The sequence below is a fragment of the Anneissia japonica genome, unplaced genomic scaffold (assembly GCF_011630105.1).
Source record: "Anneissia japonica isolate Jap-2015-1 unplaced genomic scaffold, ASM1163010v1 scaffold288184_len555535_cov198, whole genome shotgun sequence".
Classification (NCBI taxonomy): Eukaryota; Metazoa; Echinodermata; class Crinoidea; order Comatulida; family Comatulidae; genus Anneissia; species Anneissia japonica.
In genome coordinates this window covers 527,021-540,453 of record NW_022698468.1, presented here as the reverse complement: position 1 = coordinate 540,453, position 13,433 = coordinate 527,021, and the positions used below count along the sequence as shown (strand labels likewise).

General features: G+C 37.1%; 1 protein-coding gene across 1 annotated transcript in view; it reads left to right on the top strand.

The window, feature by feature from the left end:
* Positions 1-3,733, top strand: part of LOC117102667 — a 13,153-nt gene extending 9,420 nt beyond the window's left edge. Inside the window, exon 5 of the mRNA XM_033243047.1 lies at positions 3,430-3,733. Coding sequence (XP_033098938.1) covers positions 3,430-3,560 — 131 coding nt within the window. The 3' untranslated portion in view covers positions 3,561-3,733. The remainder of the gene's footprint in view (positions 1-3,429) is intronic.
* Positions 3,734-13,433: the final 9,700 nt, after the last annotated feature.

Here is a 13,433-nt window from a genome sequence, read left to right as displayed (position 1 = left end):
GTCATACAATTAGCCATCATCACATAATCGTCAAACGTGGATACATGATAGGTCTAATTAAAAATATAATGACTATAATAACAATAATTCATTCATTCATTCATTTTTTATTTTAATTTTTTGGTCAATATCAACATATACAAGTAAAAAACAAATAAAACCACTTAAAAAAAAATTAACATTACACAATTTGATAAGCAACAATATATTTACAGTAAACTATTGTTGTGAATTTTTTAGTTGTGAGCGTTTAATGTCAATTTGATATTGGCAAATTTGGTACGCTGCTGGACCCTGCGGGAGGCAATGGTCTAATCATGATCTTTAAACTACCATTTGTATTACAGTTTTCATCAGATGTGTATAAGAGACAGGGTTAAACGTTCCCGAAAGTTTTATTCGGATCAGTTGACCCGTTTTAAAAATATCTGGTCTGGGACGTTTTCCTTTAAATGGTCCTCATATTCACACCCTACGCCGGATCATCACAAATAAACCCAGTTATTTCTTTACTGGAACTTTACAAACTATTATAGAAAGTTACATTTACACCCATTGAAAATTTATTATAGATATTTACGTCTGGATCTCAAAAATATAAATGACCCTCCAATTTGATTCGTCGCCAACACATAATACTATCTTCCTTGTAACTTGGTTAAATTTTTTCTGAATGTTTCATTCAGAGCAGTTGATCCGTTTTCGAAATATGTGGTCTGGGACGTTTTCCTTTCAATGGTCCTCAGATCTACACCCTACTCCGGATCGTCACAAAAATGTAATCATTTCTTTACTCGACTTTGACAAACTGTTATACAAGGTTTAAATTATACCCATTGATTTTTTTTAAAGAGATATTTAGGTCTCAGTATGTCGACATTAATTATGTCATCATCAGGAATGATGACGACATACCGTATTATTCCTGATGATGACGTAATTAATGTCAAAATATTGAATCCCGACACGATGGCGTGCATTTCGATACTTGGAGTAGGCTATGTATTATACTATCTTATCCGAGATTAATCAGTGGAACTTTCGATATTTAGGTCTATGTCCTCAAAAATTGAAATGACCCTCCAATTTACGCCCTTGACTGATTCGTCGCCAGCACATAATAATTTCTTCCTTGTAACTTGGTTAAACTTTTTCCGAATGTCAGATCAGTTGATCCGTTTTCGAATGTGGTCTGGGACGTTTTCCATTAAGTGGTCCTCAGATCCACACCATACTATGGATCGTCACAAAGGTTTAATCAGTTTTTTTACAAGACTTTTACAAAGTGTTATAGAATGTTTCATTTAGACCCATTGGTTTTTTTAAAGAGATATTTAGGTCTGGGTCCTCAAAAATTGAAAAGACCCTCAAATGTACACCCTTCACTGAATCGTCATTAACACATAAAAATGCCTTCCTTGTAACTTGAGTTAACTTTCCCCCGTAAGTTTCATTCAGATCAGCTGACTGGTTTTTTAAATATCCGGTGTAGACTGTTTGACTTAAATCACTTTAATTGGTCCTCACACGCACACCCCACCATAGATTGACATTAAATATTAAAAGGCACTTCCTTAATATATAGTCTATGCTTCGGCAAAGCACGGAAAAATTCTATGCTTTGGAAGTGAACAAAGTGACGGCAAGAAAAAAAAAACAGTACAAAATGATAGGAAATATATATGCAAGAAAAAAAAAATCACAACAAAATGGCTTTTTTTAACTGCTGGAAAAAGCCAATAATAACTATAATAATGATGATGATGATGATGATAATAGTAACAAGAGCACTCAAGAGCACTCAGTAGAGAGCATATCTCCGTTCACCGCAAATCCCTTAACATAAAATAAATCCCTTTTTCAGATTTTGTCATCCGAATTTCACCAAAATTAAATGTCGGCCTACTTTTCACTATACATGTTACGTTAACACAGAAACATATAGTATTGAAACATTTTATTTTCAAATAGGGTTTGTAAAAAAAATGTGATAACCCACTTACTTTCCTGCCACACCATACTTAAAAAACGTAGGCCTACACTAACCAGCAACGCCTTTTATTGTATTAGTTGTATACCGGCCAATTCCTTACTTCTTCTTGTTAATCACAAATCAAGCATGAACATTTTTCTTTTATAGTTGACAAAATAAATACATGCCAGGTATTGGTGTTGAAATATAAATATTATGCAAATAGTCAATGGTTCATATATATATATATATGTTTAAATATAAAGTTGCATTAAAAATATTTCCAATCAGTTCCCAAAAAGTAAAATTAGTACATATAAAACGCTGTACACTTTACTGTAATTGCACTAATTTTAGTATTCATCACACTGCTATTGTTATCTGCCTACGGTATACTGTAAACTTATTCTTTAAATGGTCCTCATATCCACACCCTACTTCGAATCGTGACCAAAATTTAAACACTTATTTATTAAAACATTTCAAACTATTCTGCCAATTGTTATTTTCATCCATGGATTTATTTTCGAGAAATTCTGGACTGGGACTTTTTGGTCTTCAAATGCACATTCAAATTTGGATCGTCATCATTACATCGTAATGTCTTCCTTGTACCTTGGTTAAACTTTCACGAAAGTTTCATTCATATCAGTTGATTAGTCATGTCTAGGACATTTTCATTTAAATGGTCCTCATATCCACACCCTAATCCGGTTCGTCACCAAAATGTAATCACCTCATCCTTGGGTAATACCTAACAATCCCTGTAACTTCAATTTAGGACCTGTGCAGCTGTTTTTGAGATATTTAGAACACTAAAAACGCCCGCTACCTTAAACATTTAAATGACCCTCCAGTTCACTACCTGAATTTGAATCGTGACCAGCGCTTGATAATTTCTTCCTTGTCACCTGTTTAACCTTTCACGAAAGTTTCATTCATATTACTTAATTAGTATTTGGACGTTTGCTCTAAAATCTGTTTATATAGTCCTCACATCCACACTCTACTACGGACCGTCCCCAAAAATTTAATAATTTCTTCATTTTCTTCATTCATATCAGTTAATTAGTATTTGAGATATCGTGTCAAGGACGTATTGCTCTAACATCTGTTTAAATGGTACTCACATCCACACCCTACTACGGACCGTCCCCAAAATTTAATAATTTCTTCATTTGGTTATAACTAACACTCCTAACACAAGAAAACCACACGGGAACACCAAAACGTTACACACACGTACATACACGATTAAATCCATATAACTCCTGGCGGAGATAATAACAGTAACGTGAACATTTGTATAGCACACATTCTCAAAAAAAAAAAAGATTAAGCTTACGGCGCTTATTGACTATTAAATGTTAACAACCAGGAGTTCACAAAAACTTTCAGAATTGAATCATTGTCGCTCTCATTAGTATTATTAATATATATTTTCTATTCTTTTTCAGGATTTTTCAACAGTGACATGGATTTGCTATTTTGTTTCCAGACAAGCACAGTTGTACAAACCTTTGCGTTAATTCCAAGTACATATGTGTTATTCTTATATCATCGCTCTTCGAAAAATAAAGAAAGATGAACATTTGTCTGTATGTTTAAAAAAAAAGTCACGTAATCAGTTTCCCTGTAGTCGTCGACCATCAATCTCCGTACTTCCAACCAATGTGCTTATTACTTATACTGTTAAATTTGTCTGCATTGTGTTTGAAGATATATAACAAAATATATAATATACTGTAAAATATATCTGAACCATTTATTATGACATTTTATTGCTTTAATTTTAATACCTCTTTTCCTTCACTAACTTGATTCCAAGGAACGCAGTAACTTCTGTAATCCTGGGTATAGAAGCCAAGCATACAATGCTTATAAGCCCCTCAATGAGCAAGCTGCACTATTTAGTAAATTTTAACAGGTGGTCAGTCCAACGCTTGTCAATCGCAGATTTAAACATATTTAAGGATGTAGCATTTACATCCTTCTCTAACAATGGGTTCCAATTTTTAATAATACGCCTTGAGAATGTCCCTTCCTCAGATTAATTCTAGAGTAATATTGCTTTAATTTATATGAATGGCCTCTAGTGACACTATCCGTATTGAAATTAAATAATTAATCTTTAGCTATAAAGACCGCGAACAATTCTAAACACTTGCAGTAAGTCTGAACGCTGCAGTCTTCGATACGTCAGTGTTACAGTGTTAGAACTTAAGTGCTTTCAATCGTTCCTTATATGGAAGATGATGATATTCTGGAAACATACTCTTGTGAACGCACTGTCATCGTGTGCCACTGTTTTAAAAGTGAAGTTTCAAATAAAGATTATTATTATTATACCCGGTTTTCTTGAAACTTGGGGATACAACATTGCAAACTCTAAAATAGGCCTCACAATAGATTTATACAGTTTTAAAAGCCCTTTAGATTTTAGAAAACGGAAAAGATTTTTTAAAGCAATTTCAGCCTCGGGGTGTTCTTATAAAATGTGTTATTGTTGGCAGCCATATCGGAAGAGGCACTAATAACGCTAATCTTTACCAGGAAAATGGTCGGTATAGAGGTTTCAAAACTCAATCATAGAGGTAGTTTGGTTCATTTGCGTGTTTTGCAAATCTTAGAAGTAGCCTATGTAGACGAAAAAACCATTTTCAAAATACCACTGTAGATTAAGCTACCAAATTCATAACAGTACAAAAAAACAAAAACAAAACTAAACTAAAGTTAAATTTATATAAATGTCACATAATCAGTTTTTCTGTGATATTTAGCCGCTTCCAGACATCGACCTCCGTACTTCCAACCAGCTTTTCCCCTTTGTTCATTTGCTGCATATTTGTTCAGTGATAGGAGTTTTATCAATAATACCGCTTACAGTACTATCGTGGATAAATCTATCATTATGTTTTGTTAAGGACCATTATAACACGTCATCAACTTGTGATATCAGTCAATAGATTATGTAGATCTAGGCGAGATTGCCGAAAACCAATTTGCAGAATGCAAGATTGCCCAGTCCACTTTGCCGAAATTTAGTTTGCTGAAAGCCAGTTTGGATTGGTGTGTTAACTATGTCAGGTTAAGTACGACTTGAGGTATGACGGGAAGGTCGATAGAGGCACATGAAATAAAATTAAACTTGTCATCGTATTTTATATTCGGCTGTTTCGTGGTAGCAGAGCGAGGTTGGTAATTATGGCAGACTGATTGGTCAAACCACCAAGCTTCCATAGTGATTATCACACCTGGAAGCAGGCGAAATCGAAAGTTGCGCAAATATCACGTGTCTGGCAAAAGCCAAACAGGATAGCGGTATGCGTAACACTAGAAGGTAAAGCAAAAGATGTAGGCTTACAGTTGGCAGATGATTCACATGTAGATACTGGCTTGAAAATATTACTCGATAAATTAGACACTATTTTTGAAAGAGTTGAATGAGTGTACTTATGAATCGTACACAAATTTTGATAGTGTCAAGAGAACTTCCAATTAGGAAATAGCTAAGTACATAATTGATTTTTATTCTGCGTATAAAAAGATGCGGAAAATAAAAATGGAGTTACCTGAAGAAGTTCTTCCTTCAAGTTATTGGATGGTCTGGACTTTCAGAATTTTTGGTAGAATTGTTCAGAATGATGGGGGATCAACAACCTCAGGGGTGGATACAGCGGGGTGCCACAGGGCCCGTGTGCCCCACCTCTCCCCCAGTCCCGCCGAAAAAATAAAAAAAAGATGGAGAAAAACAAATTGAGAAGAGTTAAATGGAGGAAAGAGGTAATAAAAGGAAGTGTACCCATGAGATCAGTGGTGAAGCCAGCAGTGGCCGAAAGAGCTCGATTATTTTACCTCTCACTAATTGTTTATTGATTATTGTACATTTTAAGTCCTCGCTCCATGCATAAGTGTAAGCTAAATTACGGTGATTAATTAGCGAAGATATGGAGACAATATTTCGAAGTTCCCTCTTTCAAAGAGGGGATGCAAATGCTTTGTGAAAATGAGTACGCCGCGGTACTCATTTTCAAAAAGGAATACACACAACTGGTTAGCTTACAATATGCAAATGTTACATGAACACCTGGGAAGGAATGTGCAATCACGTTCTGTTGCCTAGCAAACGTCTGTACTGTAGCGTGGTGGGGGGGGGGATAGCCTACTGGTGTACTGTGTAGCGGGGGACGATAAGGCATAATAATACTAGGCCTAAGCCAAGTAGACAGTGCAATTACATGTCATAGAAAGTAAACTTTCGAAAGAAATAAATTAAAATAAGAAAAAAAAATAACTAAGAATAATTCAGTTGCAGACATACCTTGTTTAAGTATTATATAATGCGGCTCTTGTAGACCTAGCTAGGCAAGGCATCCATGTGCAAAGCAGTGGTGTCTGTTTATCAATCAAAAAAGCACGCCGGGAAAGTTTGCCTTACCAGGAAAAGGGGACGTAATCTAGCTTATGACATATGAATGCTAACTTATTGTGAGTGACGTCACCAAAAAATAAAAATTTTCTATTATAACCAAAATATTAATAACTACAAGGTTTGTGGGCGTAAATCCCCTTAATACGAATTAAGGTAGCAGAATCTCCTTGCCATACAAATTACAGCTCCCACTGACGTCTCAGTCGAGAAATACGGGTAGCTAAAGTTTTTCTCGCAAATCTGACTACGAAACCATATCGAAATTTGCTCTGAGTTGTGCTTCGCACAAGCCGCTGATGGCGGTATTCTGGGAACCCTGCCAGAGCCGTAGATAGAGAAAGTTTGGCCAACTCGGTTTCACTGGATTCGATATACGCGCGTGTGATCGGGTGGATCGCAATCACATGACTTACACCGGCCATGTTGTCACCAAAACAAAACATTAAAGCTATACGCGCGCATGCGCCTGGGCTGTTTGTAACGACCTGGCGTCCATGCGCTAAGTTGGACAAACTCTCTCTATCTACGGCTCTGAGCCCTGCGCCCAGCTAGAATTGCTATCCATGCTCAGTGGCGTAACGTGTATGCGTTCTCGTGTGGCGGTCCGCAAGGCCACCGACACTTAGGGGCTCCTGTGGTGCCCCTGCCAATACGATCCTCGCTCTATAGCACCCAGATCTAAAAGGGCAGCGGCTTTATTGATCCCTACATAACAGCATAATGTGTCTTTGACATCGAATGTAGGACATAATATCATATTAATCCAGTGGGGATGGGGTGCCAAGCCGGCCAGGATACATCTTACATTTGTCAAAATTTTCAAAATAATGGAGACAAAATATTCAGATTTTAAGTCTGAATGAGTGCCATTTCCAGGCATCTAGAGGTTCCATAATCATAATTTGCTTTGTAACTATCAGTATAGAATATACTCTATGATGCCACTATGTCTCCACTTGGGCGTTCTGATCATTGTTGTATCCTAATAAAACCGATCCAAAACATTATCTACTTCTCTAGGTATATTTATGCCTCGTCCCAACCATATTGCCATTCATCCGTTGGGTTGTTTGGCAGTTAGATTACCTCGCATGAATGGCATGTTTTTAACAGCGAGTCAACTAATGAAAACACAACAAGAGTTTACCGCTAAGTTGGAAGGAAAGCGGATAAACCTTGGATGACGCCTAAGATAAAGAGGTTAATAGTGAAATGACAGGTTGCTTTTTCTATAAGCCATACACAATAATGGAAGAAAATACGCAATTCTGTACTAAGAGCGATCACACTCACGAAGGAGCAATTTTATGCAACCTCCCTGAAATGCTTAAAAATGGCATAGTGGAATTGCGAATCTTCGCAATTTCAAGTAGAGGGATACATTTTTGCATTTCAGGCCTTTCATCACAAGCGACTGTTGAATTAATAAATGAACATTTTGCCAAGATTCACCCACATAATATGGCAAACCTCTCTGTTACTCTGCATCTGAGCCTCCTCCTCGTATTTATCAAGGACGGGTTAAGATTGTAATTGATAAGTTAAATGTGCGCAAGGCGGAGCATCCTCAGGATCTCTTTATTAGACTAATCAAGGAGTTCTCTTTTGAACTTTCATACCCATCAGCGGACATTTTCTACTCTGTATTGAATAAGTGTACATTTCCTGCACCATGGAAAAAGGCCACTATAATACCTGTCCCCAAATGTTCTGAATCGTCGCAAGATTTGACGACCCACGTTTTCTGGCAGAATGGGTGGCTAATCTTATTAAATGTAGACAACAAAGAGTCGCAAGGAATCGTCGACCTCACACTCTTGTAGACCTGATCAATGCTATCGTATCTCACTTGGAAGGTGAAGAAAAATTTATTGACCTATGTGCAGTGGACTTTATAAAGACATTTGATCGTGTTGATCACAATGTTGTAATAATGAAATTAATTGCCGTACGAGTGAGGCAATCCATTATTCCCATGTCTGTAGCTTTCTCTCCAATCGGATTTGCAATACTAAGGTTAACGGAGATAAACTCAGCTGATGCGAAAATAATATGCTTGCCCTGTGTGGCACAGTCTAATTATGTGTAACCAACTGTCAATAGTGAGAGTTCAAAGAGAGCTCTTCCCATCATCTATGGTGTTAACTACATAACATAATTATGAAACCGCTCTTAGTATATCAGGTCTGCCTTCTCTCTTGAGCAGCAGGGAGACACTTCTACTCGAGTTCGGTAAAAGAATTCTTAAGTCGGGCACGTTTAGAAGCATACTTCTTCCTGTTCGTGAGTTGGCAGAAACCTGTGGTGTACATGTAAATCTCTGCTAGATATTGCATTGGGTCGAACTAAAAGATTCATATCATCACCTCTACTATAATTTGACTAGACTTTTTAACAAGTCATTGTCAGGGAAAGAAATGAAAATGAGAGAGTCAGTGGCGTAACGATGGGGCCGGGGGCCCTGTGGATTTCTGAGAGTGGGGCCTTTTGGGTCCCGGTCACCAATTCCATTTTGGGATTTTAGATGTCGTCGTTTTTAATTGTTTGTCATTGCATTCTAAATGTTTTTAATGACAAAATATATGATATGATAAGAGTGACGAATCCAGGAATATTTAAAAGGGCCCAGAGAGAAACTTTCAATGATAAAGATACTACCTTAGCCCCACCATGTTTGGGGCTGAGGTAAAAAAAAAATGATTATACCTTATGGCCGGAAATGCCACTCAAAGAAAATTTAAAAATTTAGGGGACCCTTTAATTCGCTACTGGATATAAAGCCAAAAACAATTGTTGTATTGCCCTTAAATGGAAAAAATGTAGATCATCGGTCGGTCGGATTTTTTTTCTTTTCTTTTTAGTAATACTGAAATAGGATAGGCCTCAAACTGCAGACCGTATTATGAAGATCTTAGGCCTAAGGCTCGTAGGCACCACAACAGAATGATGGCAAGCTTGCCAAACAAAAAATATTCAAAATAATGGCGGATTATACTAACCAAGTGTATATTGAAATACATTTACAAAAATGAATCAGTTTTATTTGGCTTCGAAACGTAGAATATTAAATGTGTATCCGATCCACACGATCGCGCACTGGCAGGTCGAGCAAACCATACTATGGCTATGAAAAATGTCCAAACAAGTGCCCTCTACAATACAATGGAATAAAAAAGAAAACAAAATTCGTTCATGGTTGGCCTAAAACCTTAAACGGAGCCTAAGTCTAGTTACGTACCGGCTTTAAAGCGATGGCTATACCTAAGCCTGTTTTTATTTATTATCCAGTATACCGTAAGATAATGAATACTATTTTTGATTCAAGCAGCCACTAGCTGTACAGTAGTAAAGAATAGGCCAGGCCTAGATCTGGTCGTGGCTTGCCAGCTCAGCGCGAGAGATCCGATGTTGCGTGCATATATCGTCGTCGCGCTCGGTTCTCCAAATTATGCCTTCTATGTATGGCCCGATTTTGATAAAAAAAAAATACATGTCTTTTTTAGATTTTATGTTCTAATGTTAATTTTGTCAGTAGTATTTTTCGAATTTGTACTTGAACAAAATTTGAAAAAAAAGGAAAATTTTGGTCGGTCGCAGAGGGCAGCACAACATTTTTTTTTTGGCCTAATATGATATACAGTCGATGTCAGAGCAGAGGCACATTATGTTGTTACGTGTCAACAAAGCTCTTTTGAGTCAGAGTGCTAGATCGAGGACCAGGGGTCGGGGGCCCTGCCGACCGTTGCGCGAGAGCTCAATAGGCCTTCCTCCACTGGTCATTGTAATCAATAATATGTTGCAAAATGTCGAATTTAGGACAGATGGTACGAACTCTTGGCGTAAAGTTATTTAAAAAAAAAAATTATGTTGTACAATGCCATTTTTCAGCCTCACGGCTGCCGTTGGTATTTTATGTTGTTGGATAAATTATACCTGAATGAAAAGGAAACTACCAATTTTTAAATTGTAACAGAATGCTTAAATTTTGGAATTCTGTCGAAGTTAGATCTTTTAATTATATGTCATCTGTCCACAATAGGGGCTGAATGGACCAGTGCACCGGCGTAACTCCCTACTCGTCTCGAAAGATGTACTGCTCATTAAAGTACACATGAGCCAATTTGGCTCATGTGTAAACTGGGAATACGGCTCTGAGTTTTAATTAATCTGTTTGAAGAGCGAAATTATTGTTAGATTTGATCTCATGGGCCAAAGAAAAACTCCACCGAGTTGACAACAATTTGTTTGTTTTTTTTTTTTTTTTTAAAGGTTTTTTTTTTTTTTTTTTTTTTTTTTTTTTTTTTTTTTTTGGCAATTTTAAATTATACTTTTAATTGTACTAGGCTACGGTTTATAGTTCTTATCCGAGAAGATTTATTCCATCACCAGAGCCATGTACGAGTTCGAACCAGCAGATATTATAGCTGTACGTTGTGTCACCCCTACCTTAACCGATCGGCCATCCAACTCCAACATCATTACAATATATCTTTACTTGTAACAGGAGCAATACACTTGCACGGATTAGCAATAGCAGCAACGGCTCTTGATTATTGCCCGCAAACAAGACATCACTTACACAGAAATGGGAATAAGTGAAGGAGATAAGACATTTCTAGAAAAGATTGGAGAAAAGCTTCAACTTCAGATGTTCAGAAATATTAAAGCAATGGGTTGATTATTGTTGCCGTTTGCACTTGTTTTACTGGTGTAATATTCTACTTGAGTTTAATACCTTACGCCATTAGCAAGAGTAATTGAGCCTATGCATGAGCTTTCTGAAAACGCTTGTAGGAATGGGATGTGTTACTATAAAAATTTTACAGTGTATTGTTCCACAGACGGTCAAAACATCAGCCAACCTGTTGTTTATACAAATCATCGACGTCATAGCACTTACAGTTTTCATATTTCCGAACCAGTACACTGCTGCTGTGGCTATTAACGTGATTTATACATGAAGAGGCATATGGAATACTGCTTAATACTCTTCCTGGAAATAATGTCGGTGGATACAGAATACGCTGGTGGCGCCATTGTCTGGGGCACAGCATTTTCAGGCTATGTGAATTTTCAGCTGGATTACTTGGTAAGATCATTGCTTTTCTGCTGCCCATTTCTGAACAAAAAATGTAAAAGGTATATCCGTATTAGCACGTACATCAGTCGATCGTTTTTTTGCAAATTTGAGTTTTTGTTGGCGATGAGAAACACATTCTGTGTGAGATTAGTATTATATATATTTTGGTTTTTGTTTCAGGATATTTCAACAGTGACACAGAGTTGTTATTTTGTTTCCAAACAAGCACAGCCTTACAATCCTTTGCGTTAATTCCAAGTTGTGTTATTTTTATTGGCTTTCTCTTCGAAGAATGAAGATATATAACCATTTGTTTTTCTATTAAATAACAATGGAGTCAATGCCTGGAGACGAGATGTAGACAAGCAAACCATTTAACATTCGACTAATGAAACCTCAAGATAAATCCATCCAACCTAGAACCAAGGTCTGGTCCGTTCAGCTGGACAACTCGACACTGAATTTTATCAAGAGAAAAATAACAGACGGGAGCTCCGAGAGACCCAACATGGGAGCAACACTCTAAGCAGGGTCAAATGATGTATTTGTACAACTTTATCAGTCAAGGGCGCAGATCCGTATTGAAAGGTGGGGGGAGGGTCATTTCGTGAGACCACACCCTCGGCGTCAACATGGTTGGGGTGAGGTGGGAAAATTTGAGGAACCAGTACACCTATAGATGGCCGAAAATGACCATCTTATATAATAAAATTCATCATCATCACATCACCATTATTTCTCATGATCTTCTATCAGCGATTTTCGGCAACCATAAAGATATAATTAATATCTGTGATGTACCATATAAAATAAAACTTTAAAATATTGTCTTTGGTGTAAATAATTTGCTTTACATACCTAAAGCCGTGAGCCAACACCCACCTCAGCCCCACCATGGCTGGGGCTGAAGTGCGAAAATTAGAGAAAATAATACCTCTAGATGGCCCGAAATGACACTTATATAGTGAAATTCTTCATCATCACATCACCATTGTAGTCAAAAGGAAGCACCAACAAATTTCTGATGTTTTATCAGCGATTTTCTGCAATCAGAGATCTAACTAGCCTGTGTGATGTGTGTGATAGTTGTGGCGTATGCAGAACTTGGTGGTAGGGGGTGCGTGAGAGTCCACAATCACCTCAGCCCCACTATGATCGGGGCTGAAGTAGGAATTTTGAGAATATTATAGACACCTAGATGCCCAGAATTTGCACTCTCATACTTTAAAAAATCCTACCGGTACTATTTTCATAATGATAAAAATAATGAAAAATTCTAATGATCTTTTGATAAATGATATTTATTTTCGGCAACCAGATCCAATTAATATGTGTGATGTACCATAGAAAATAAATCTTAAAAACATTGTCTTCCATGTATTTACTTCACTTTACCTACTTCAAAGCCATGAGTCCACCCACCTCAACCCCACCATGGTTGAGGCTGAGGTGCAAAAATAGTACCTCAAGCTGGCCGGAACTGACATTCTTATATAATAAAAGTCATTATCATAACATCACCATGATCTTTTATCAGCGATGTTCGGCTATCATAGAGATTATTAATTAATCAGATAAGCCGTACAAACATTTGCGTTAATTCCAAGTTGTGTTATTTTTATTGCATTGCTCTTCCAAGAATGAAGATACATAAGCATTTTTTTTCTCTAAAAAATATTTGAGTCAATGCCTAGAGACGAGATGTAGACAAGAAAACCATTTCTAAAACTGTTGAACAATGGACTAATGAACCATCAAGACAAATCCATTTAAATGTCACGAAATTAGTTTCTTTGTGGTCTTCAGCCTCTTCCAGACATCGACCTCCGTACTTCCCACCAGCTTTTGGCTAATGTCCATTCTGTGAAATGTTTGTGCATTGTGTTTTACGATAATTACCATCGCCTCCGACAAAGGAGGCGAGGGTGGTCAAGTGCGCGTGTCTGTCC